At 34.5% G+C, this 25,725-nt stretch overlaps 1 protein-coding gene across 1 annotated transcript; it reads left to right on the top strand.

Annotated features, from left to right (window-relative positions):
* The first annotated feature begins 3,785 nt into the window (after positions 1-3,785).
* LOC115211955 (signal recognition particle subunit SRP68) lies at positions 3,786-24,352 on the top strand. The gene is made up of 11 exons (XM_029780720.2): positions 3,786-3,943; positions 10,249-10,315; positions 12,267-12,380; positions 13,813-14,008; positions 15,614-15,883; positions 16,468-16,707; positions 18,575-18,796; positions 20,072-20,166; positions 21,383-21,527; positions 22,468-22,593; positions 23,919-24,352. Exons 1-11 carry the CDS (start codon positions 3,844-3,846, stop codon positions 24,147-24,149), a joined length of 1,806 nt encoding a protein of 601 aa, XP_029636580.1. The 5' UTR covers positions 3,786-3,843; the 3' UTR covers positions 24,150-24,352.
* Positions 24,353-25,725: the final 1,373 nt, after the last annotated feature.

The raw sequence follows: 25,725 nt of genomic DNA, 5'->3' as shown, positions 1-25,725 counted from the left end.
ATATAACGGGGTTACTCAGATGTGCTTGTGTTATTCGCTTCCGCTGTTTTCCAGGGGCACGTGTGAGTATCTCACTTATATTCTCTCGTAAGCTTAACTGAAGACGAACAAACACTCATGGTTTTAATTCTGAAATTGATTCAATATTGAGATAACGAAATTTAAATGTTCCAAAGGTATAGTTGCCCGAATTTCAGTTCAACTTTCTGTAGCAAGTAGATTAAACGTGGATTTCAGTATATTGGCTTTAGAAAAACTTTCTTTAGCCCTTGCTTATAAGATATTTATATATATATATATATATATATTATCATTATCATCATTTAACATTCATTTTCCATAGCATAGGTTGGACAGTTTGAGCTGGTTAAGCCAAGGACCACAACAGGATCCATTTTCTGTTCTGGCATAGTTTCTATGGCTGGATGCCCTTCCTAATGCCAACAACTCCACTGTTCACTGGGTGCTTTTAATGTGGCACCAGCTCTGGTATCAATTCTGCTGTGGAGGATGGGTTTTCTTGAGTACAGCAGCACACCAGACATCTCAGTCCTTAGTCATTTCCTTTATAAGGCTTAGTGTCTTGAGATCAGCCTTCAATACATCATCCCATGTTTTTCTGGGGCTCCTTCTTCCACAAGTTCCATTCTCTTTAAGTGATCAGCACTTCTGTATACAACTGTGTACATTCATACACATCACATGACCAAACCTGTGCAGTCCTCTCTTGCATACTGCATCTAATTCCACTTATGCCCAACTTTTCCCTTAATACACCAGCACTCTGTCACACATGTACACTGACATTGCAGATCCAGCTTCATTCCTCTCTAGCGTTCACATGTCTTCTGCATACAGGGACTACATTTCACTACCATGTAGCATTGCTATTTGTATACATACATCATACCATCTTCCTTTCATTCAAAGAGAATGAATTTGGTTGCCAGCAGAGGTAAAAGCTCTCTGAATTTTCTCCATTTTGTTCTTATTCTAATGATTACACTTTTCATACATCTTCCCCTACAGCTAATTAGATCCCTCAGGGAGCAGAAATTATCCACTACCTCTAAAGAGCCTCTGGAGCATTTGAGAAAATCAATTTCCCAAGTATCTGTAGTTTTATGTTTCCTGTGCATCTTTCACATACAAATACTATAACCTTCTGATAACCATCCTATTATTCCATTGTACCTATTGCGTGTCCATAGCTTGCACTTGGTACCCCATATAGAATTCCTGCCTACACCTTTTCTACATATCAAGCAGGGCCATTTACCTGATGTGGGAAGGGTCCTGTCCATTTTCTTGAGTTATATATATATATATATATATATATACATACATATATAAATAGAAACATTATTTCTAAATCTCTCAATGACATTCAGTAACAGTACTCTAAAGTAAAGACTATTTGCCAACATAATGTGACAGTCCCAGTCGGGACGAATGTTACTATTATTTAGCCCCAGGAAACATCATCTCCAGCCGGCTATACAACACACTATCTGTGTCCTTATATTTTCAAACAGGGGAGTTTAGCATCCCCACTCAGCACAAAGCAATATCTGTGGACCGCAGTTTCTGGGTTATTTCTCTTCCTCCACACAGAATAACTGCTTGGCTAGAGATGGCGCTGCTAAATTCCTGTTCAAATTTAGAAGTTATTCTGTGCAGAGGAAGTGAAATAACCCAGAAACTGCAGTTCACAGATATTGCTTTGTGTTGAGTGGGGATACTAAACTCCCCTGTTCGAAAATATAAGGACACAGATAGTGTGTCATATAGCCAGCTGGAGATAATGTTTCCTGGGGATAAGCTACAGTAACATTCGTCCCAACCGGGACTGCCACATTATGTTGGCAAATATTTTTTTCTGCGTGTGTGTGTTTGACTTATGTAGCACTACAGTTAAATAATGTGTGTGTTGTACTGTGCTTTTATGTTCTGAGATATATTTCTACTATTTGTACCACCTAACCTCTCTCTCTCCCTCCTCTCCCCCCTCTCTCTATTAACATGCATATTTACTATTTACTACCTGAAATACCTGTGACCAAACTAAAGACATGATGAATCAACAGCTGCAGTCTTTGAAATTGTGTACTGATATATCCAGTGAGTTTCTCAACAACAGACTGAAAACACCTGGAGTGTCACATCAAAGACATACTGAAAAAAAGATCCTCAGTTATTCTCTGCAAAAACCTAAGTGTTCAATGTTGGTGTAATAGTACAACTTAAGTATATCTGGCGCTTTAATATGGCTTCACAAAATATTGATAAATGTCCCACATAACTTCCATATCTTTTTCTAAAATTTTCTTCATATTTTATATATTTTGGTTTTTCCAAATTGCAAGTGTCTATCATTTTTGTTCCATTTATTTGAAAGTACATGTCTGTTGGTACATGTTCAATTTCAATTTTTTTCCCCAAAAGTGTATGCTTTAAATGAAGCAGATTACTAATCTACACAAAAAGTAATCTTAGGATCAGGGATTGGCATTAGGATTTAGGAATAGGATTTTGGTCACTATTAGGGTTTAGGATTTAGAGATCAGCTGATGGTTAGAGTTTTTTTAGATAAGGCCTTACATTTAGGATTTAAGGTTAGGGTTTGGTGTAAGCACTTAGAATGAGTGTTTGAAGGTCAGGGTTAAGACAATGCTTAACTGAAATTGAGGGACTGAAAATATTTAAATTTGTATACAAAATTTTGTAAAATCATAGAAATTGTATGCTTAAATGAAATCATGTCAATAGGGTGGAGAGGATCTGTGAGGTGTTGTAAAAGCCTTATTGAACCTAAAATTTTAGGGTGTGCAATCACTGACTTTCCAATGCCTGGTCAAGTAGGAGGGCCCCACACCAAGCATTGATGTCATGGGCGCAAACCTGGGTGAAGCTGACAATAGATGAAATAACCTCATACAAGGGCATTGCTGACACTTAACGTAGGCAATGGTCAGTTATGGTCTTCATCAGCCACGAATGGACAGATATCATGTATGTATGTGTATAATTACTACTGTTATATCTGGTACCTTTAATTTCTATACAGCCTTTGGCTAAATGTGTTATAGAATTTAACCTCAGCATTCTGTATTCCACTGAGGAAAACTTCATCTTACCTCTTTCTGGAGTTAATAAAATTGATAACAGTATGTGCAAGAATCGATTCAATTGACTATACTTTTTCCCTAGAAATTTGCAGCGGGGTAAAAAAAAAAAAATCAATATTAATACAGTTTAGTTTTTGTGTTTGTGTTGAACTCAGTAACATATCTCTCAAATACTTTCTATACACACAAACACTCAGCTATACAACCAGTCTACAGGTTACAAGAGATGTTTGTCAGAGGGCATAGAAATACAGGATCTTTTCGCTTTGACCGGTAGATTTTTAAAATAATTTCTTTGTAACTAAACACTTTTAAACTTCGTATGCTGGTAGTGTTGACAAACTACGGCAGAAATTGTATTCACCTCAATAGACGTCATTGATTGGTTGAAATTGCCGAAATGCAAGAAATTAAACAACAAATAGCTTACAAACTACAGAATTTTCTCAAGAAAGCCAAGAGAAAAAGATGCTTTATGTAACACATTCTACCAGTATACGAAGTTTAAAAGTGTTTAGTTACAAAGAAATTATTTAAAAAATCTGCCGGTCAAAGCGAAAAGATACGAAATACGAACTTACAACTCTTCTTCCAAGAATCTAACACTTAACTATTCTGCCATTGCGATTTAACATTGATTTCCAAAGAATATGCAAGAGGAGATAACTCTCTAAAGTATGGTAGGCGGCGCTGATCATCAAATAAGACATTCAATATGGCTCAATCAAGTAATGCGGCTGGCGATGCTTCACACGAACATTCGGAATCGAGAAAGGATCATCATATATCGGCTTCAACAAGTTTTACACTTGAAAGTATAATCATTTACTTGATCTTTTTTCGTTATGTGTTGTTTGTTCATAATGCTAATGTCATCCAGACTAGTACTTACTTATCACTCATCAGAAATGGTTCGAATTTTGCACCATTTTCTTATTCATTAGGAATATTTTTTATGAAAATATTTTTACATTTCATTGTACTTTTACTACAGACTAGTTGTAATTCGAAATCGAAACCTGCCGATTGTGTTTTCGTTGCTTTAATGTCCAGATACGTGTCAGTTACGTATGACACATCATGTTTAGCTCTCGTGCACTTTGGCTCATTTATGCATCGACGTTCATCTGCTGCTATGCAATTTTTCAGCTAATTTCATCGTTCTTTATCCAGATTTAGAAATGTATAACATCGATCCAACTGTCCTAACCAGCATGGCTTCAGAAATTCCCTTTGATCCGAAATTAATCTCGTTTTAAAACAGGGTGTTATCCATATGTTATCTGTTATCTCGTACCTATTTACTAACACGTGGAAAGTGTAATCTGACAGTCTTTACAATCCAACAGAGTAAAAGTAATTTAATTTGATATCTAACTATATATTTTGAAGTTCTGTTGTATTTAAATATTCGATTTTGTTACACTTTTCAGTATTTTTTTTAATGTTTAAATTTTGTTCTCTTAGATTTCTTTTCATTTTTGTAAAAAATCTTTCGGATAGTGCTAATGAACAATAAGCGTCTGGTTTTAGGTTTTATCGAAATGTGACAAGGGAGGATGGTGGTTAGCCGAATCTGTAGAAGCAGTAGACAAAATGTCTTGCATTTTTATTTTGATTACATTGTGTTCTGAGTTCAAATTCCGCCGAAGTGACTAAACACAAGAATCAATTGAATCGACTACTCCGTCTCCACTCCAAATATGTGACTTAGTGCCACTGTAAAAAATATTATAGCGATGGAGACTCAGAAATTTTAAAGCGCTAGAGCACACTCTTTGTATTATTTAGTTCCATACATCAGAATTCTGATGTATGGAAGATACGAGGGGAAGTCTTTGTCTTTCATCTCTCCGCAATCGATAAATATGTACCAGTTGTTTATTGGTATTGAATTAATTTACTCTACTCCTACTCATACCGGTGTTGAATTAATTTACTCCTACTCCTGCTAAGCCGATATAAGATATTTTACACAGCCTTCGGGGTGGCATACGGCAGAATCAGTAAAATTCCGGATAAAATGACCTTGCAGTATTATTTAATTAGGTCTTTTTATGCTGTGAGTACAAACCCTACTGGGGTCTATTTTACCATTCATCTATTCAGGGTCGATAAAATATGTCAAGTACTGAAATCGATCTCACTGTTTAATACTCCTTGAAAAAAATGTGACTTTTGTTCCTCTGTTAGAAATCAATATGAGACGGCCTCTGTATTTGGTAGTTTTATTTAACTGTACTTAATTTCCCTTAGTATTTAAAATAAATGTTATCCATATAATCTGTTGTTTTATGACAAATAGAAATTGCAGCTTTAAAACAGTAAACACAGTGAACAATTGAAAAGTTAATAAATTAAACCATTTTTTGTTTCATATTCTATTTTTCTTCAAGTATGTTAGATGGTATTTAAAAAGGCTTGGGTTCAATTTGAATCTAGACATGGGCAAGTTTAGTGCTGACACACACACTTTCACAGGTGTTTTTATCATAAAGAGATTTCCTTTTCATTTTATCCATATGTTTAAATCAACTACTTCAGTGTTATGTAAGATGAAGAAAATAATTTTCTTGACATGCATAAAGTTTTAAACTAACAAAATTATTCAATATTATGCATACATTCTTTATTATTTTATAATATATCTCTGTTACAGAGATATAATAGCAATGAATAAAATCTATGACAAGTATGCTTTTTCTTATGAGTTGTCACTTAATTTTAGAGTTAACTCTGGCTTATTTTTAGTTTGGATTTCATTTTCCTAATCTTGATTTTAAATAAAATAAGGAAGACCATTTTACATGCATAATAAAACTGCCAGTTTTTATCCATATGTTTTAAAATTTATTGTTAAATTTATAGCAGACATGGGCCACATGAGACATAGGTCATCATCAGGTAGCCACACTACTAAAAACGAAACCAAGTTAATATTTCATTGTGTATGCCATGCAGAAAGTCCTACAGGCCACTAGTTGTCCATGACTGTTTCATACTGACTGACAGCCCTAAATCTGAAACTTAGGGACAAATGTCTTTTGAATTTTTCATTTACATTTTTGATGCTTTCCTCTTAATTTGTCAGATTTTAATTAAGTTTCTTTAGTTTCAAGTAAGTTCATCATCATCATCAACATCGTTTAACGTCCGTTTTCCATGCTAGCATGGGTTGGACGGTTCGACCGGGGTCTTGGAAGCCAGGAGGCTGCACCAGGCTCCAGTCTGATCTGGCAGTGTTTCTACAGCTGGATACCCTTTCTAAAGCCAACCATTCTGTGAGTGTAGTGGGTGCTTTTTACGTGCCACCGGCACAGGAGCCAGAGGAGGCTGGCAATGGCCACGATTGGTTGGTGCTTTTTACGTGCTGCCGGTCAAGGCAGCGTTGGTCAAAAAGAAAACAGGAATGAAACGGAATTATAGTTCTAGTAGTTTTAGTGAAGAAACATTTGGTGAAGTGTTTCATACACAATAATGGGAGTGATAAAAGGAGGATGTGCCAGCAAGTATACTTGATAAAATGGTTTGTGTTAGGAAAGGCATTCAGCTGTTGAAACCATACTAAAGCAGACACTGGGGCTTGCTGCAGTCCTCTTGCTTGACAGTTCCTGTTGAACCATACAACTTATGCCAGCACAGAAAAGGGATGTTAAACAATAATGATTTGAAAGCAGGATTTGAGTGCGAGACAAATCTGCTTTTTGTGTATGACTGATTTATAGCACAGCTCTAAAGAGGAAGCTTAATCCTTATAATTTATGATCACTATAAAAGATTATATATTATAAAGCCTAGTATTTGTTGAGAAAAATGGTAGGTCAAGCTACACAGTGATCAAAAGATGTGTTGTAAATTTGAAATTAAAGTTTCAACCATAAATCAAACAAGTTGCTAGTGTGTCAGTTGTTCAGTTGTAAGCTGAGCTTACTAGTCAGCACCAGTTTCAAGAAAGACGAATTTTATACTTGGAGCAATTATTTACTCTAGCAGCTCTTCTCACCTTTAATTACTGAACAATGAATAGGATAGAAAACCATTATTCTGACAGGTATAGTGAGACAAGTAGTGTTGTACATATATTTCTCAGGGACTCAGCACAAAGCTGGTTGTCTTGAATTAAGTGATCAATAGTCTTGTAATTATCATACTCCAAAATAATTAAAAGCTCTAAAGATGATTAATACTAAAAAGCTGAAAAACAGCAATTGATGAGGTATCCAACAATATACATGAGTAGCATGCTTCAAAAGTATTTTTCTGTATCAGAGAATTTCAGGTGCAACATTTTCAATTTATTACTATTTTCATCTAGGAGAGTAATGTACACTGCTCTTCATACTAATGGCTGGTTTCAGCTATATTCTATTCCAGTCACTGTGAATCTCTTCATACCTTATATCCTCTTGTCATTTCTTTTTCTATAACAGCATGTATTTATCAGCATCTGCAAATTGTCTAATCATTTACCATCTTATCTGTGAAGTGTCTGTCTATACCAGCTGTTGTTAATCATTTCTAACAAACAATAATTCTTAATTGTTTATAACTATAATTTCTAAATGTCTATAGTTTTCTTGTGTGCTGTTGTATATTATTTTGTAGCTTGTCTTCTTTATATATGCTGGACCACTGAAATCTACAAGTTTTTTTCATTTTCTCTTATTCCTTTCTGTTGAAGTGCATAGGGTTGAAACGTAAAAGACTTCTTCATTTTCCAAAGTGTTAAACTAATTCACTTGCTTGTTGTTCATACACTTGTCTTTGTCTTTTGTTTTTCTATAAATTTTATATATATATAAATCCATTTAGTGTTGTCTGTCAGATAAAGAGAACTTGATACCATGGTAGAGATTAATAATATATTTTATTTTGGTCAAGTCAGTCACTTGCTACCATGAGTTTCTCCTATGGATGTACAGGGTCTTCAGTCAAGTTATGTCATAATTTGCCTGAATACACTGTACATTCCCTGGTGAAACTTAGTATCATAAGAGACATATGTATTAAAACAAAGACTGGAAAATTTGGTATATTTTTAATTCCATGTCACACGTTTCATTACAATATAGTAAATACATTAAGAATATAAATATTGATAAAATGATAAATTCATAACAGTTGTATACATTTGGTTACTGGAATGTGTAGATGTGTTTCACAAGGACACAACTTAGATCATAATCCCTTCTATGCACTATATATGTGTGTGTAAATATTTTGACCATGAATATATCGTTTAACAATCAATTGCCAACAAGTTAGTTACCCATCATTGGATATTCTTTACATATGGACAGCCTATTTTGGAAAATTTTTATTCGTCTGAAATATTAAGTCAACAAAAAGAAATTGGAAATATCTGTGAAGATAGATTCAAATTTTCATTCATCTAATTAGCTATACAAGTAAATTCATAATCAAAAAGATAAATTGAAAAGCAAGGAAATAGTATATCTCTTTTAGTATTACAACTGAGAACAGAGAGTTTTATATTCACTGAAAGATTGGTAAGAATTACCAAGTTAAATAAACTTTTAACTACCTAATTTATTAGCAAAACAAAGTCAATTAGTCAAGTCATTGAAATGAGAATTAAAATTACTTAATTGAATTATATATAGAAAAAGTATGGATCTGTATATAAATACAATTATGTGATAATTACCAATGTGTAGAGAGGTAGTAAGAAGATTAAATAATGATGAAATCAAGGAAATCTTTATGAAACTTAATATTTTTAAAGAAAGTATCATTATGAATGTCCACTTTTTCATGCTTGCATGGGTCGGATAGAATTTGATGAGGTAGATTTTTTTCAACAACTGGATGCCCTGGTCATCTACTCTCACATGTTTCCACGCACGCAAAATAATATTTTGGAAATGAACAACACCACTTGTATGACAGGGATATTCATTTGCAACCATCACAAGGACACACACGGACATATATACATAATCTACCTACCAAATCCACTCCCAAGGCTTTACTCAGCCTGGAGCTTAAGTAGAAGACACTTGCTCAAAGTGCTGTGCAGTGGGACTGGACAAACGACAACATGTTTGGGAAACAAGTTTCTCAACCACATAGCCACATCTGCACCTATAATTGTTTATTAATTACATTTTTATAACTACTATTCAGCTGTTGAGTAGAACAATGAAAAATCCATAATTATCGCTAGCACGCTTACCTATGTACTTGTGTGCCTTTGTGACTTAACCACTTCTCTGTGGACAGCATGCTCCGTCACATTTACAAATTATTGATCTCAGCCTTTTGACTCAGATCACATATTAATATTTTACTATGAATAAAAACAGTTAAAAGTCATCAGACAAGAAGTTTATGGATGTTATGAATGCATTTTCTGTAATTAACCCTCTTGCTTTTATATTTCTGTTAAAAGACACTGACTTTGTCTCGGTTAATTTTGAAAATGATGAAGAATTTAATAAAATAATTTTGTCATTATTAAGCTGGTGTTTGGAACATAACATGAAATGTTTTATAATAATAATAATGAAATTATTGTATACAGTGCTCAGGTGCACCACAACTTGTCAAAAGTGCATATAAAGTATATGCAGTGATGTACAAATGTCTGGGAAGTGAACAGTGTATGAGTCAGATACATGCTTGCATGTGTATGGAGGGGGGAAAATCAGGTGTAGTGTTGGCGAATCTCAGGAAGCATGGAAGTTTTGAAGGATGCAGTGCTCCACATGGGATTTGGCTTATCATCAGATGGGCCATGCTACTAAAAATAATCAAGGTGATTCTTCATTGGCATACCATTCAGAAAGTCCCACCTGCCAATTTGCCCATGACTGCTTTAAAACATAGTGTTTGTATCATAGTATCAAGGTGTCTCAGGTAGTTTGGTATCAAAAAGATTAATACAATTCTCACTTTTGACAACTCGAGCACATTAATACATATGTGTGTATGCGTATTTATATATTTAAATTCATATAAAAATGTTAGCAGATAGGAATATAGAGGTATTGCAAAATAGAATGTTCATAATGTAAATTGACATTTTGGAAAATATTTTTTGCTTGAAATTCTGTGCATGTAACTTCAAACTTTTACTTATGAGAATATTAATCTTCAGTTTTACAGATAATTAAAGAAGCCCAACAGCAACATGGCCTTAGACATGGAGATTATCAACGTTATAGGTAAAATTAATTTTCATTATTTTGCTAGATAGGCTCAAAATATATTTACAGAAGTCACTTTCTACTTTCAGTGTATAAATTATATAATTTTACACCAAATCCTCAGTTTTAAAAATACCAGTTCCTTATATTCAAAACATTGATCTAATTTAGATTTAATTTTATATATGGCTGCAGTGCAATAACTAAAACTAAGTAAAAGAATAAAAAAATATATAGTTGTATAAGCACAGGCATGACTGTAAAGAAGCTTGCTTTACAACCATGTGATTTCTGGTTCAGTTCCACTGTGCAGCACCTTGGACACTTTCTATTATAGCCCCAGTCTAGCCAATGCCTTGTGAGTGAATTTGGTAGACGGATGCTGAGTGGAAGCTCATTGTGAATGTATACATACATACACACGTATGTATATAGGTTTGTTCATACACACACCCCTCTGCTACTGGTGTTGGGTTTTTTCTAGGTCTCTGTAACTTAGTACTTTTCCAAAAGAGACTGATAGAATAAGTATCATCATCATCATCGTTTAGCGTCCGCTTTCCATGCTAGCATGGGTTGGATGGTTCAACTGGGGTCTGGGAAGCCAGAAGGCTGCACCAGGCCCAGTCTGATCTGGCAATGTTTCTACGGCTGGATGCCCTTCTTAACGCCAACCACTCCGTGAGTGTAGTGGGTGCTTTTTACGTGCCACCGGCACATGTGTCAGACGAGGCTAGCAAACGGTCACAATCGGATGGTGCTTTTTACATGCCAACGGCCACAATCGGATGGTGCTTTTTACGTGCCACCGGCACGGAGGCCAGTCGGGGTGGCGCTGGCAACAGCCACGTTCGGATGGTTCTCTTACGTACCACCGGCACTGGTATCACAGCTACAATTTCCATTGATGTTGATCGATTTCGATAAATAAGTACTGGGGTTGATTTGTTCAATGAAACCTTTGAAGGTGGTTCCCCAGTTTGGCTCCACAGTTCAATGACTGAAGCAAGTAAAAGATTTTTAAAAAGTCATGCTAGTCGTATATATAACCAAGATGAGTTCTTATGAAAATGGTTATTTTAATTTCATCAAATTGATGAATATAAAATGGTATTGATTGAAAAGAAATATTTTAAAACTAAATCATAATTTACAAAGCTTAGATTCACATCTAAAAAATTCCAAAGGCACAGATTCAACATTAAAGCATTGGCTGAAATCATTGTTAAATGTTTGATTTAAATTTATGTATGTTTTTAATGCAAGTTGGCAGAAGCAATAGCGCTAAACAATTTACTTTTCGGTATTTAGTCCCATTCATCAAAATTATTATTTCCAGTGATACATTGCAGTTAACTACAGTCCACTCTCTTACAAAAATCTAGCTTTTATCTAAATCAGAAATCAATATTTCTTTTAAGAATAATAGAGATGGTCTGGACTGTAGAACATCATCATCATCATTTAACGTCTGCTTTCCATGCTAGCATGGGTTGGACGGTTCAACTGGGGTCTGGGGAGCCCGAAGGCTGCACCAGGCCAGTCAGATCTGGCAGTGTTTCTACAGCTGGATGCCCTTCCTGACGCCAACCACTCCGAGAGTGTAGTGGGTGATTTTATGTGCCACCGACACAGGTGCCAGACGAGGCTGGCGAACGGCCACGCTCGGATGGTGTTTTTTATGTGACACCGACACAGGTGCCAGACGAGGCTGGCAGACGGCCACGCTCGGATGGTGTTTTTATGTGCCACCGACACAGGTGCCAGATGAGGCTGGCGAACGGCCACGATATGTTATTAAATATATTACAACTTTTCATCCTCGATTCTCAGTTCAAATAATGTTGTGTTTGACCTTTATTCTTTGTTATAACATTCCTTTTACAAAACATATTTTTGTGTTTCAGGAAGAAATCTCTTTTTCAAATGGTACATGTCATTGATGTTTCAATTATCTTCTACTTTACAGGAGCTATTGTAGCCGCCGACTCCGTCGCATACGAAAGTCTCTCCATTTTCCCCAGGGAAGCAAGCATAAAGTTGTTTCTAAAAAAATCACCAATGATATGTTGGTTGATATCCGGTAAATATTATCATCATTATGTTATTTATCCATCACTTCCTTTTGTACTTGATGCTTAGTTTACTATGTTGGCAATAAATATTCTCAAATGTTGATATTTTAAGTGCTGCATTAGTAATTCAATGCATTAATCTCACAACTGCTGAGTACCATAAAATATATATACAATAGATTTCAGTCTTACAGACAGAAACATAGTTAATTATAGTTAAATTTTGAAACATCATCGTTTATCGTTTAACATCCGATTTCCATGCTAGCATGGGCTGGACGATTTGACTGAGGACTGGCAAACCAGATGGCTGCACCAGACTCCAATCTGATCTGGCAGAGTTTCTATAGCTGGATGCCCTTCCTAACGCCAACCACTCCGGGAGTGTAGTGGGTGCTTTTTATGTGCCACCGGCACGAGGGCCAGTCAAATGGTACTAGTAGCGGCCACACTCAAATGGTGCTTTTTATGTGCCACCTGCACAGGAGCTAGTCCAGCGGCACTGGCAACGACCTCGCTATTGTTAAATAATTATCTGAAAGATAAAATTCAAGATGGTCATTGTATTTCTGTTTCATTTGATTCAATAATGATAAAGAAAACAAATAGTTTAGAAATAAACAGGTAATAGTAAGGCAGCAAGCTGGCAGAAACGTCAGCACACTGGGCAAAATGCTTCGTGATATTTCGTTTGTCTTTATATTCCACTAAGGTTGACTTTGCCTTTCATCCTTTGGGATCGATAAATTAAGTACAAGTTGCGTACTGAGGTTGATCTAATCGACTGGCCCCCTCCCCCAAAAAGAATAAATAGATAATAATAATAAAGCAAAAATGGCCTGCAGAGGCCCTGGGCACTACCTGTTCATCCAATCCCAGCAAGTTAAAAAAAACTATGTGGAGTTATATTTTATTTATATTTGTTCTTCAAATTTGTGAGTTTTGTAAGTACTTAGAAAGTTGATGCTGATGATGTGCAGCATACAGACAGAGACGGATATAGTAAAACTGTTTATCTATAGGCACAGGAGTGGCTGTGTGGTAAGTAGCTTGCTTACCAACCACATGGTTCTGGGTTCAGTCCCACTGCGTGGCCTCTTGGGCAAGTGTCTTCTACTATAGCCTCGGGCCGACCAAAGCCTTGTGAGTGGATTTGGTAGACGGAAACTGAAAGAAGCCCATTGTATATATGTGTGTGTGTGTGTGTATGTTTGTGTGTCCCCACCATTGCTTGACAACCGCATGGTGGTGTGTTTACGTCCCCATAACTTAGCAGTTCAGCAAAAGAGAGCAATAGAATGAGTACTGGGCTTACAAAGAATAAGTCCCGGGGTCGATTTGTTCGACTAAAGGTGGTGCTCCATAAAGAGTATTGTTATGTAAATGATACTAATATATATTTAGCTTTTTGGCATTTATATTTATCCGTTTTATTTCCAGATATCTACATCTTCCTCTTTTCGCTGCTGAAAGAGCATGGGGTTATTTCATGCAGCTGAAAGCTGAAGCTAACACAGAACATAGGAAACAGTTTCATATGTTGTCTCGTTTGAAAAAAGCTGTAAACCACGCCGATGATTTAGCAAAACTTTGTGGTAGTACTAAATGTGATGCCCGAACTAAACTTGAAGCCCAGGTGTGTAAATTTATATCTCCTTATTCTTAGTTTGCTTATATTTGTTTGCTAAATTTAAAGTTATGCCTAAAGATTCATAGTGCTATCTAAATTCAGGGAGAGGTCAGCTTTCCCCCTTGTTTTCTAAAGCACTGGCAAGTTTGCCTACTATGCTGCACTGAGGAAACATTTAAAGAATTGCGCTTGACTGGCCCTCGTGCCCGTGGCACGTAAAAGCACCCACTGCACTCTCGGAGTGGTTGGCGTCAGGAAGGGCATCCAGCTGTAGAAACTCTGCCAGATCAGATTGGAGTTTGGTGCAGCCATCTGGTTTGCCAGACCTCAGTCAAATCGTCCAACCCATGCTAGCATGGAAAACGGACGTTAAATGATGATGATGATGATTTGCTTCTGACTGATTTGAAAATAGCAAATGAGGTGACACCTACAAAAATTTGCAGCACAGCAATCTATGCATGTAGTTTGTTAAATGTGACTCTTGGAATATCAGCAGACTGAAATGTCGCTTTTCACTGAATCAGTTAACATCATAGTGTTGCAGGATTGGTTATTATAGTTACTATATTTTGTGTATCTCAAATGGTCAAATGCATAGAAAGAAATGATAAATAAATAACATATGATTGCTGATGTAATACAAGTAATGTAACCTAGAACTAAAGATATGAGAAATAATCCATCATATATTTGCTAAAATTTTTGTTAACCAAAGTGGTGCAGTAGAAGTGTGCTAGACCCATAACCCAGAAGTCTGTAGATCAAAACTACACTTTGCAAAGAAATGGATACTGTTTTTGATATTTATCCATCACAACTGAATTATCTACAAACATACCAACCGTGTATAAATACTTATGGGTTAGGTACAAATTATATAATGCATGCAATAGAAATTTATGTGAGGTCAAGGGGTCACCTACTGACTTAGGTACACCAAAGCCCTGGAGCTTAGTGGGCAGAGATGACAACAACAGCAGGATTTTTCATTTAGTATATAGTATTATTATTCCACTAATAATTAACTTATTTGGGGACTAGGAAAATAATTTATACTATATTTGATACTTTCTAGAAAGGAATTACGAATTTATTGTTTTTATATGAATTATTGTCTTTAACTTCATGTCACATTTTTGATATTTGTTGTAAAGTGGTCTTTTGCCACTGTTATATGTCTTTCTGACAAATATTTATATGTCCTTCTGACAAATATTGTTATATTCTGAAGCCATCAACAGAATGTTTCTGTCTGGCACTGTATGACCCCCAGTCGTACAGTATTATTATTCTCAAAAGGCTGGATTGTTATAACATCCACTCAGTAACATAATATAATTACTATATCAGTACAGATACAACTATCAACACAGTGTACATGTACTCTCGACCTTTTTCTGTCAACTTACTACTGGTCTATTTATAATGGCTGGCTACTACCACTTCTTTACCAGGAGGAATGTACAGTTTCACTATACAACAATATTAAAATTTTAATATATATCTTAGTTAAGATGAAAAAGAGAAAAATATTTATCATCTTATGGTTTTATTTGTTTGTTTTGTTTTGTTTTTTAATTTTGATGTTAATGTGCTTTTTTCTTTTAGGGTTACCAAGCATGGATGAAAGGAACTTTAGAATTTGAGTTGGAAAGATGGGCAACTGCTATTGAATTTTATACTAATTCAGAGACTATCTACTCGAAGTTGGCCAGTGCCTTCACAGATGAAACAAAAGATCTGTATCTTCAGCGGGTGTCTGAAGTAGCACCTAATATCCGTTATTGTAGCTTCCGAATTGGTGATGAATCCGCCATCAAGGACCTCATGCGGATGAGACTTGAATCTGGGCAGGATGCACAACTCGCACATCTTGATGTTAGTATTTTGAACTATTTATCTTAATGAGGCTATAAGTCGTTTGTTTCAGAATGAATTTTAAATATTACTTTTATTTTTTTTATACTCTTACTGACTTCAACCATACACAACTTGTCTAAATATTTCTTATCATACAATTTTGTTTTCTTTGATTAAATAATAATTATTAATTGAACAATTAATTAATAAAGCAATAATAAATCTCTAAACGAGATGTAAGCAGTAACCGCTCGACAACGTAAAGTATACTAGATGGCTAACCACTAAGGGTGGGTGTTACTGAAGCTTTTAGCCCCAGGAGATCATCGTCTCCAGCTGGCTTTAGACACTTTCTGTGCCCTTATGATATTCGCCCTTAGTGCCCTTAGTGGTTAACCAAATTAATTAATAATTTATTGTAAAAACAATCAATTCATACTGACATTGAATCACATTTTGATGATATTTGTATTAATTATTTTGTATTTCTTTAGTTTTGTTCTAAGCATTTCTTTCAGATACTGTCAAATGATTAAGAAATCATTGAAAAATAATTCTTAAATATTTGATAATTGGCTTTTTACTTTTTTATTTTATTTCAGCAACTTCTCTCTCAAACTCGTGAAAAACAAGCTGCAACTCTCTCTAACGTTACTTGGCGTAATCGCACTGTTCCTGTGAAGAATGAGCAAGTTCGAGTTTTCTTGCTAAACCTTCAAGAGAGTTCTAAACAAGTAGAAACAGCTGAAGGCTTTGATAGGAAAGTGTCTATTATTGAAAGTTTACTGAAACAATGTATAGATGCTTTACAAGTTCTCAGAGATGCATTACAGGATGATCAGGTAATTGAATACTTACTTGAAAACTTTTTGTCATTTAACGTTAAATTTCAAAGAATAGCTTAGAATATATTGATTTATCTCTTAGTAAACATTCCTCATAAAAGGAAATAATCTACAAATTTATTTTAGTTGTTTCAGTTTAATATTTGTTTAGTAAAAGTCTATTCATTTAAACATATTTATTTCTTTATGGGTTAGTCAAAGAAGGAGCAGCAAAGCTCTCCCAGACTGATTAGATGTTCAAATCAATCTTTATCAAGCAGACCTAGGAGTATTCCAACCATGATCATCCCCACATTTTTCATGCATGGTGTACCTTAGCCTATATTGTCCAGTGAGTTTCTTTTGTAAGACAGTAAGGTGTAATTTGAAATCTCATCAGCATGAGACTTGTGTGATGGATGCAGTTGATGGTCTTCAGTTTGAACTTCTTTTGGAAAAATATATGGGTGGAAAGATTGAAAAACCTGTTTGGTTCAGAGGAGCAGAGATCATGATAATTGAAGTAGACAAAGCAGGGACAGAAAACAGTATGTCTGAGATTTGCTTAGTTGCATGTTATTTAGTAGATCTTTACCAATCTTTTGGATGCAGTCTAGTCTCTTTTCATTGTTTAACATCCACTTTCCATGCTAGCATGGGTTGGACGATTTTGACTGAGGGTTGGCAAACCAGATGGCTGCACTAGGCTCCAATCTTGATTTGGCAGTTTCTACAGCTGGATGCATAAGTGCCAGTAAGGCGACGCTAGTAATGGTCACGCTCGAATGGTATACATAACATCCTGACTGTCTCAAATTTATGGACAGTACTCCAAAATGAGTCTGATTTGAAAATTCATCAATTAAATAAAGCTGACTAGTATTTTCTATGATAAGGAAGCCTACTCTTTAAGATGTGGTTTTAGAAACACATATGTTATATTAATATTGTTAGGCCTAACATTTATAGCATCTATAAAAGCCTTGTCTTATATTCATAACTAGAGAGGATGAGTCACCAGAATGTTTCCTAGTTATTGCATTTTGTAGTATTGCTGAAAACTTATGAATTCATTGAAGGATGTTTTTGAAGTCCCTGTTAAAATACCTGTGGATTGTAGAGGTGTGTTTCAGCACATTAGTTTTTAAGGACAATCAACATAACAACAATCCAGATAAGCTCCCCACGAGGAACCAGGATATTCAGAGAAAAATAGGATGTATTACTTGGATTGGAGTAGATATGGCATAGTGATGAGAAAGGGGTCCAGGATTTTGGGAAAGAGGTTGCAGACAATTCAGAATGACAAAATATTCATTCTCAGGTGGTAGTGCTGTTGCTTAACCCTAGGTCAACCCCTATTGAGCAAATATATGATCAACATTCCACTTGTAATCATCTCATCATTTCAAACTTCCTTTTAGACTATAAAATAGTAATTTTAAAAATGATTCAATGCATACCAACATAGAAAATGAATGAAATAAGAAGAAAAGAGTAGGCTGCTGTTTCTAGTGGTTTGGGTGACCACATAAAAGCACCTAATGCCTCCATGGAAGATATGACAGAACCATGCAAGCATTAAGTTTTCTTTTGAAGCATATTCATTTCCAGATATAAACCTTATTGTATTGATACTTGTTTCTACCTTCTCAGCAACAAAATATCAGTATGTTAGGAATCAGGTTGAGTGTTTTGGTAAAGATACAATGTGTATTGTGATATTCATGCTTTTCCTAAACATCCATTTACAAGCTAAATTTGCCAGCAATTTGTGCTTGTTTTCTTAAGAGCTCATCAAAGATGTGTGATTTTTACAAATGTAATAAATTTTTGTTTAGTTTTTTTCCTTCTTGCTTCACTAACCTTATATTTTTCTGTATAGAACTTCAAGGCAGCATTGCGTGGTCAAACCATTGAAGTGAGGATTTCTAATCAGCATTATTTGCACTCCTACCTCACTTATATCAGGCTTACTAAAACAATTGAACGAAATCTTCTCCTTATTGAAAACTTCAAACAATATCTTCCTAACAAAACCATACCAGATGGGAAAAAAGTTACCAAACCTCAAGATTTGGTGCGGCTTTATGATATCATTATTCAGGTTGGTTCCACAAAATTATTTCCATTTTTATCTTAAAATCATTTATCTGTTTCATTAACATTTGTTAAAAAAATTACATAGATTTGCATCTTATATTATTTGTCAGGTTGTTACATTTTTATAAGCCCTGAAATCATTAACTTGATAAAAGTTATGTTTCTAATTTGAACATGTACTTCTGTCTGTCATCAATGGTCAAAATATTCTGGTCAATTTCCTTTTACTATTTCCTCAAAAGTTATCTACTAGTCAAGTTCTTGACAGCAAAATTCACTGTCAATTGGATTGGGTGCATACCATGTTTACTGTATTCTTCTTTTCTTCTTCTCTTGTCTCTTTCATGCAATTTACACTTAATATACATCTGTCTTTGTTTAATATGGGGCTTGGTTCCAAAACGAACACAATAAATGAATCATCTCTGTGCACTTTGTAAATGAAACAAATGGTAGATTCATTGGTATCAAAATCAAGGAAGCTTCCGCTGTTTCATATTTTCTTAACCATCCCTACCTTTTCCTATACAGAATGCACTCATCTGCATTGTTTGTTAGAATCAGGTGCCTTCATATTTTTCCTGTTCACTGGTCCCACATTGATGAGTTCAAATACATAAATCTGCCTTGTTAAAAGCACCCAACTCACATTGTAAAGTGGTTGGCATTAGGAAAGGCAACCAGTCATAGACTGGAACCTGGTGTCGTTCTCTAGCTTGCCAGCTCCAGTCAAACCATCCAACCCATGCCAGCATGGAAAACAGATGTTATGGGAGGATGATGATGATGCAGCCTCATAGTCTAGTCATGTAAATACAAGCAATAGTCAGTGCATTTTGGGTAGGTTGCTGGAGTACAACTGCAGTACAACCAGAATCTCTGACTGATCCCTGACCCATGTTATCACAGGTTTATCTGTAATAAGTGTAACATGGTTCACAATTGAGCATACCATGTTATCCTGGGTCAGTGATGAATAAATCACTGATACATGAGGCTATACACACTAATTTCTTCCTGTACACCTTCATTCAAATGAAAATAATTTTTCTTTGATTTAGTTTTGACACTATTAATATTTTAATGCAGTATTTCTGAACTATCCAGTATAATTATTAATCAAACCATACTATGGCCAGCATTTTTGCTAGTTTTCAGTAATAAACTAGAACTAATTAAGAGTATTGAGAGCTTCTGTTTATTTATTATGCATCAACAGTTATAGCAAAATTCAATTTTTAATTTAACTTTTAATGACATTTTTTATATTTCCTCTTAGAATTTAAATGAGATCTTTAACCTAGCTGGAATTGAAGATGATATGAAATTATCTAACGAAGTTAAAACATTAATTCAAAGTTTCAAATCTTTTAGGTAAGTAATTTCTGTTTTTTGTTAAATGTTCCAATGTTTTTTTTTAAAAATAGATTATTCATGTACAATTAGAATTCCAATTTGTCTTTAGTAAACTAGTATTGTTTGAAAAATTATGCAATTTATTATATCACATATAAGGTTTTGAAAGACCTTACAAGAATAAAATTGAAATTATTTGTTATTTATGCCTTAGAGCAGAAGATAAGTTGCTAGTGAGCCAAGTCCATCGCTTACTTTTGAATCCTGACACAAACTTTTTCACTTCATTTATGTTGTTTATGCATGAATGTCACATATTCCATTTTCAGTCTAAAAAAATTTAAGCTTTTGTGTCTCTATGTGAAACTAGCAAAAGGAAACACTTCTACAACCTTCTTAAAATTTGAGTTAAAACTACATTAAGGCCACCATAATCTTCATTTATAGACATAAGCATGGCTGTGTGCTCCACAAATATTTGTTTCCAGATTCAGTCCCACTGTGCAGCACATTGGACAAGTGTCTTCTACTATAGCTTTGGATTAGCCAATGTCTATAGGTGAAATTTGATAGGAAGAAACTGTATAAAAGCTTGTCATATGCAGATCTTGTATGTACCTATTCTAAAACTTTTTAAGAATAGGTACACTGTGTGAAATAGGAAGCAACTGACAGGGTTGGTAGTAGGAAAGACTTTTGGCTATAAAATACTGCCTCAGAAAAACCATCCAACCCATGCTTGTATGGAAAATGGATGTAAAACATTTATGATGATGATTTTTGTGTTTCTATCTTTTTCCAATTTTGCATGTATTTTAACTTTTTTATTCTGTTCATATCATAAAATAGAGCAGGTTAGATGACATTTCAAATGATTGGTCTAAGAAAAATGTTTGTGGAAATGTTAAAATCAGAATCCCAAACTTAGTACCTTAACCATTTCAATAGGGAATGTATATAACATTGACTTCTTACACAAGCATGGCATGTCAAAATTTAGAGGAAGGAAAATGAAAAACAATCATTGAATTATGTCTTTCACGAGTGCATTAGTGACCTATTTCAGACCTGACCCCCTAAGAATTTACTGCCACACACACTCTTCTCTACACTTGGTGATGGTTAATTTTTTCTTATCAGAAAGCAATTTCATTTTCATATTAATTTTTCTCTCACAAAAATGCCAAAAATCAAGTTTTAGAGTCCTTTTTCATATTTAATGCATTTATTTCAGGACTTTCTACATTGCTCTTTCATACTCTATGGATAAGAAATGGAAGGAATCAATAGCATTATATGAAAAAGTACTTCACTACATTGCTCTTGCTTTAGATGGTTATAACGGACTGCAAAGCTCTGGAATATTCTTAAATATAAAAGTAAGTCAAACAACAGTTTATTTTCTACTATAATGTTGTTTAGTGTTAGTTTCAGATCTCTATTTACTTGGTCTTGATTTTTTTTCCTTAGCCATTTGTAGCCACATTTTCCCTGGTTATTAAGTCTCTTAGGTATAGATACTATTACTTCTGGTGATCCAAGCACATGGTTTTGTACACACTTGATTCGAATGTACTATCTCTATAGCATGACTAACTCTACATTTTAGATGTAACAACTGATTAACCCTTTAGCATCTAAGCCAGCCATATCCAGTCAAAAATCTTCTACCTATTTTATATTCAAACTCACCAAATACCACCTGTCACACCTATCCTACAACGTTATTCTAAAAATAAAACAATTACATCGTCAAAATCCTGACACTATGCAGATAATGCATGATCAATTCAAAACAATGTAAGTAATACATTTGACAGAGTAATCTGAATGCTAATGGGTTAACTTGTCTTGTTTTGTCTATTCCGCTTTGATTCACATCTTTTAAATTAGGTTTTAAGCTTATGCATTCCATTTTTTATATCACATTTTAGTGTTACATAAATTTTGTCGTCTCCTGATCGAGTACGTAACACTTCTGGTCAAAAACCATTTCCTGGAACTCCAGACCACTTCCAAATAGTATTTGTTTCAATCATTTATTTGTTTCATTTTAGACATATAATTTTGAAAATGCTCTCTATGCGGTGAAGTAAACAGATATGATGTTCATTATCTAAAAATCAACATTGGAAGCACATCATTTATAATGATTAGATTTAAAAAGAGAAGAATCAAAACTATGTTTTTCCATTTGTTAGTCTTGTAGTCACTCTTTAACAATGAAACTTAATTCCAGATCATGTATAATTTTTACAGTTTTGAAATCTTCATCTCATGCTTTTAAAAATTTGTAAATTTTCAATATTACTTCATTAGAATGAAAAAATGAACATTGAAGAGTTGGAAAAAGAAGCATCTTGTATGAGGGATTCTTGCCATGCTTCAAGTATCCTTGGGAATACTGGAATTACTGAACCAGTGAAAGCTGTCTCTAATAAGAAGGTAAAAACGGCCATTAGATTTTTCTATATTTTCTCCCTCATTATTCAGTATAAATCTTTAAAACTTTCAGTTTCTGTATATTTATTACACTATTGTTTTCTGAATGATTCTTATTTTTACATAAACTCTAAATTAATGTAATTTTATAATACACATTGAAAGCTTTAATGGATGTATACAGATCACACTTTTACAGATTTTATGTTTGCTTATGATGTTTAGATCTTGGCTCATGGCCACACCTTGCCTATATGTTAATGTTATTTCATTTATTTGCTATACTGCAACTCTTTTCAATATTTTCTGAAGCCTTTTATGTTGGCTTCTTGTTAACTTTTTTATCTAAACTAATAGTATCACTCTAAATAAAATGGAAAATTCTCCCTATGTCATGGATTCCATCTGTTAGAGTCTACAAAGCAACCTACTCAGTTTCTTACTTCTTTATTGCCCACAATGGGCTAAACATAGAGGGGACAAACAAGGACAGCCAAAATACTATATATGCTATTCACTAGCTCTCTTTTTTAACAGCAGAAACATTAATGTCAAACTGTAATTTATATTATATTCTTTACTCTCCTTTATATGTTAGGTATTAGAAATGTTAAATATTTCCCCCATCCTTATTCAAAAAAATGGATGAATAGCTGTCCAGACAACTATATTATTCCTAGGAAATGTTTTCAAGTCCTTGGGGCCTCTAAGTTGCAGTTTCTGCTTTAGGTTTCTTGGACTGAATCAGATGAATGGTAAATCTATCCCTTGATCTCAAGAAACATTTTTCAGGGATCAAGTTACTATTTTCTGCAATTGCTAGGACTGAGACAGACAAGGGTAATTAAAGATACCCAATGCACAACAAAACATTTTTTGTCAATTTAAATGCAACAACTTTTATAAGATATCATATCTACTAAGTAACTTTACTTCTCTTTCACTTTTGTCCTGGTTTCTAAGCAAGATATTAATATTTGGCTTGTATTACTAAAGTACATGCCACACTCTATATTTGAGAAAATATATTCTGTAGATAAAATGTATGTATTTTTTATTACATAACTAATTAAAGCAAGCCCCATACCTACTGCTTTGACAGGCATGATAAATATATTTTTTACACCTTACCCATCAAACCACTTCACCTCAGAAATACAATTAGCAAAACCTTGTTAAATTACCCATAATTATGGGTGAAATATCACTTCAGTGCAAATATTCAGTACTATATAATACATTGCATGTATTTGCTACAATTTTATTTAAATTATAAACAAAAGTTTCTAGTTTATTTTTGTAATTTTATGTTCTCTATTTATTTACAGCTTCTTATGGAGAGACTTGAGCAGTATTTTGAAGATCCATCACTAGTTAGTAAACATCCTAAACTTGTAACCTTCCCCCCAGAATTTGAGCCCATTCCTTGTAGACCTCTTTTCTTTGACCTGGCTCTCAATCATATTTCATTTCCGTCCTTGGATGGTAAGATTGAACAAAAGACTGGTGGTATTCGTGAATTGATGAAAGGTTGGTTGTGGGGTGGAAGCAAAAAGTAAAGTTACAAATCACACTGATTGGAAACAACATTATTGTTGGTTTGTGAAAACCATTTCTTAGACAACTGAGCAAGTACCTGTCTACAGAAAGAAAGAGAAATTTCATCAGGAAAAAAAAAAAAGCCTCACAAGGGAATATCGTCCAGATGGTAATATGTAAGCAGATAGTTGGTCAATTCTGGGGTTCATTACCAATTAAAAATTGATGAGAGAAGAAAACACTCATGCAGTTAAATTCATTCTCCCAATATAAATCAAAGTCAAAATTCTGTCAGAAATGACAAAAAAATGCCATAAAGGAGATACGAAGTTTTTCTTTTGTTAAATATTTACTTCCAAGTCTTTCTGCTTCTTCAAAAGGGTATATAGTTTCAAGAAACATTTCTCAGATGTAATAAGAATAAGAAAATTCTGGCCAAAGTATAAGAGACATTAATTTTTTTTTTTTTTAATCCATTGTCATTTTATAAATTGATAACTGGACTGTGAAACAATATAACCTCTGGAATCTTATGATGAATTTTCGCTGTGGAGGATTTTGAAAATAAAGCACAGTTTTAATTAAAAAGATGCTTGCGTTTATTTAATATTCATCTATTACATTTTTCTATTTCTACATCAATTTTACTCATTACTGTTATTGTGATTTAATGTTTTAAGATTTGATATATAATTCATTAATGTGAATATATATAAAACAAGTTTAGGGAAAATACAGATGAAATGAAGCACTGACATAGTTCCATAATTAAGAAGTTTGCATCACAAACGTGATTCCAGACTACCGCCTTTAATCGAGGAAATCGACCCTCAAGACTTATTCTTTGTAAGCCTAGAACTCATTCTATTAGTCTCTTTTGCTGAATCTCTAAGTTACGGGGACGTAAACACACCAGCATCGGTTGTCAAGCAAAGTTGGGGGGACAAACACACACACATATATATAGATATATACGACGGGCTTCTTTCAGTTTCTGTCTACCAAATCCACTCACAAGGCTTTGGTCAGCCCGAAGCTATAGTAGAAGACACTTACCCAAGGTGCCACGCAGTGGGACTGAACCCGGAACCATGTAGTTGGTAAGCAAGCTACTTACCACACAGCCACTTTTGCGCCTGTCTTTATTATTGAGAAAACTTTTTTCTAAAAACCAGTCCAGTGCTTTGTAAATTAAATCCCTTGAGATATTTGTTCTGCATTGAATTACAGGTACTCTGATCATTCCTGTATATGAAATGCAGTTGCTTTTTGTATATTTGTAGCCAACAATTCTATTCTTTACCATTTGTAAATTAAATTAATAATAAAATAGATATGAGAGAAAATTGTGATGTCACAGGAGAGAAATGTGCCCGCATGGATTATGGTGCACTTGCTTTTAGTGATTCAGAAAAGAAAGAGGCTTGGAGAAGCCATTACGAAAGACTGCTGAACGTGGAGAATGAATGGGAGGAGGAGAGCCTGCCAAATGTTGACCCAGTAGAGGGACCAGCTATCCGAATAGACAGTACCCTGGTAGATAATGCAATTAAAGGTATAAAACCAGGAAAAGCCCCCGGCCCATCAGGAATCACT

This window comes from Octopus sinensis, linkage group LG5 (assembly GCF_006345805.1).
Source record: "Octopus sinensis linkage group LG5, ASM634580v1, whole genome shotgun sequence".
Lineage (NCBI taxonomy): Eukaryota > Metazoa > Mollusca > Cephalopoda > Octopoda > Octopodidae > Octopus > Octopus sinensis.
Note: the sequence above shows the minus strand (reverse complement) of the source record. Positions and strands in the feature narration are given on the sequence as shown.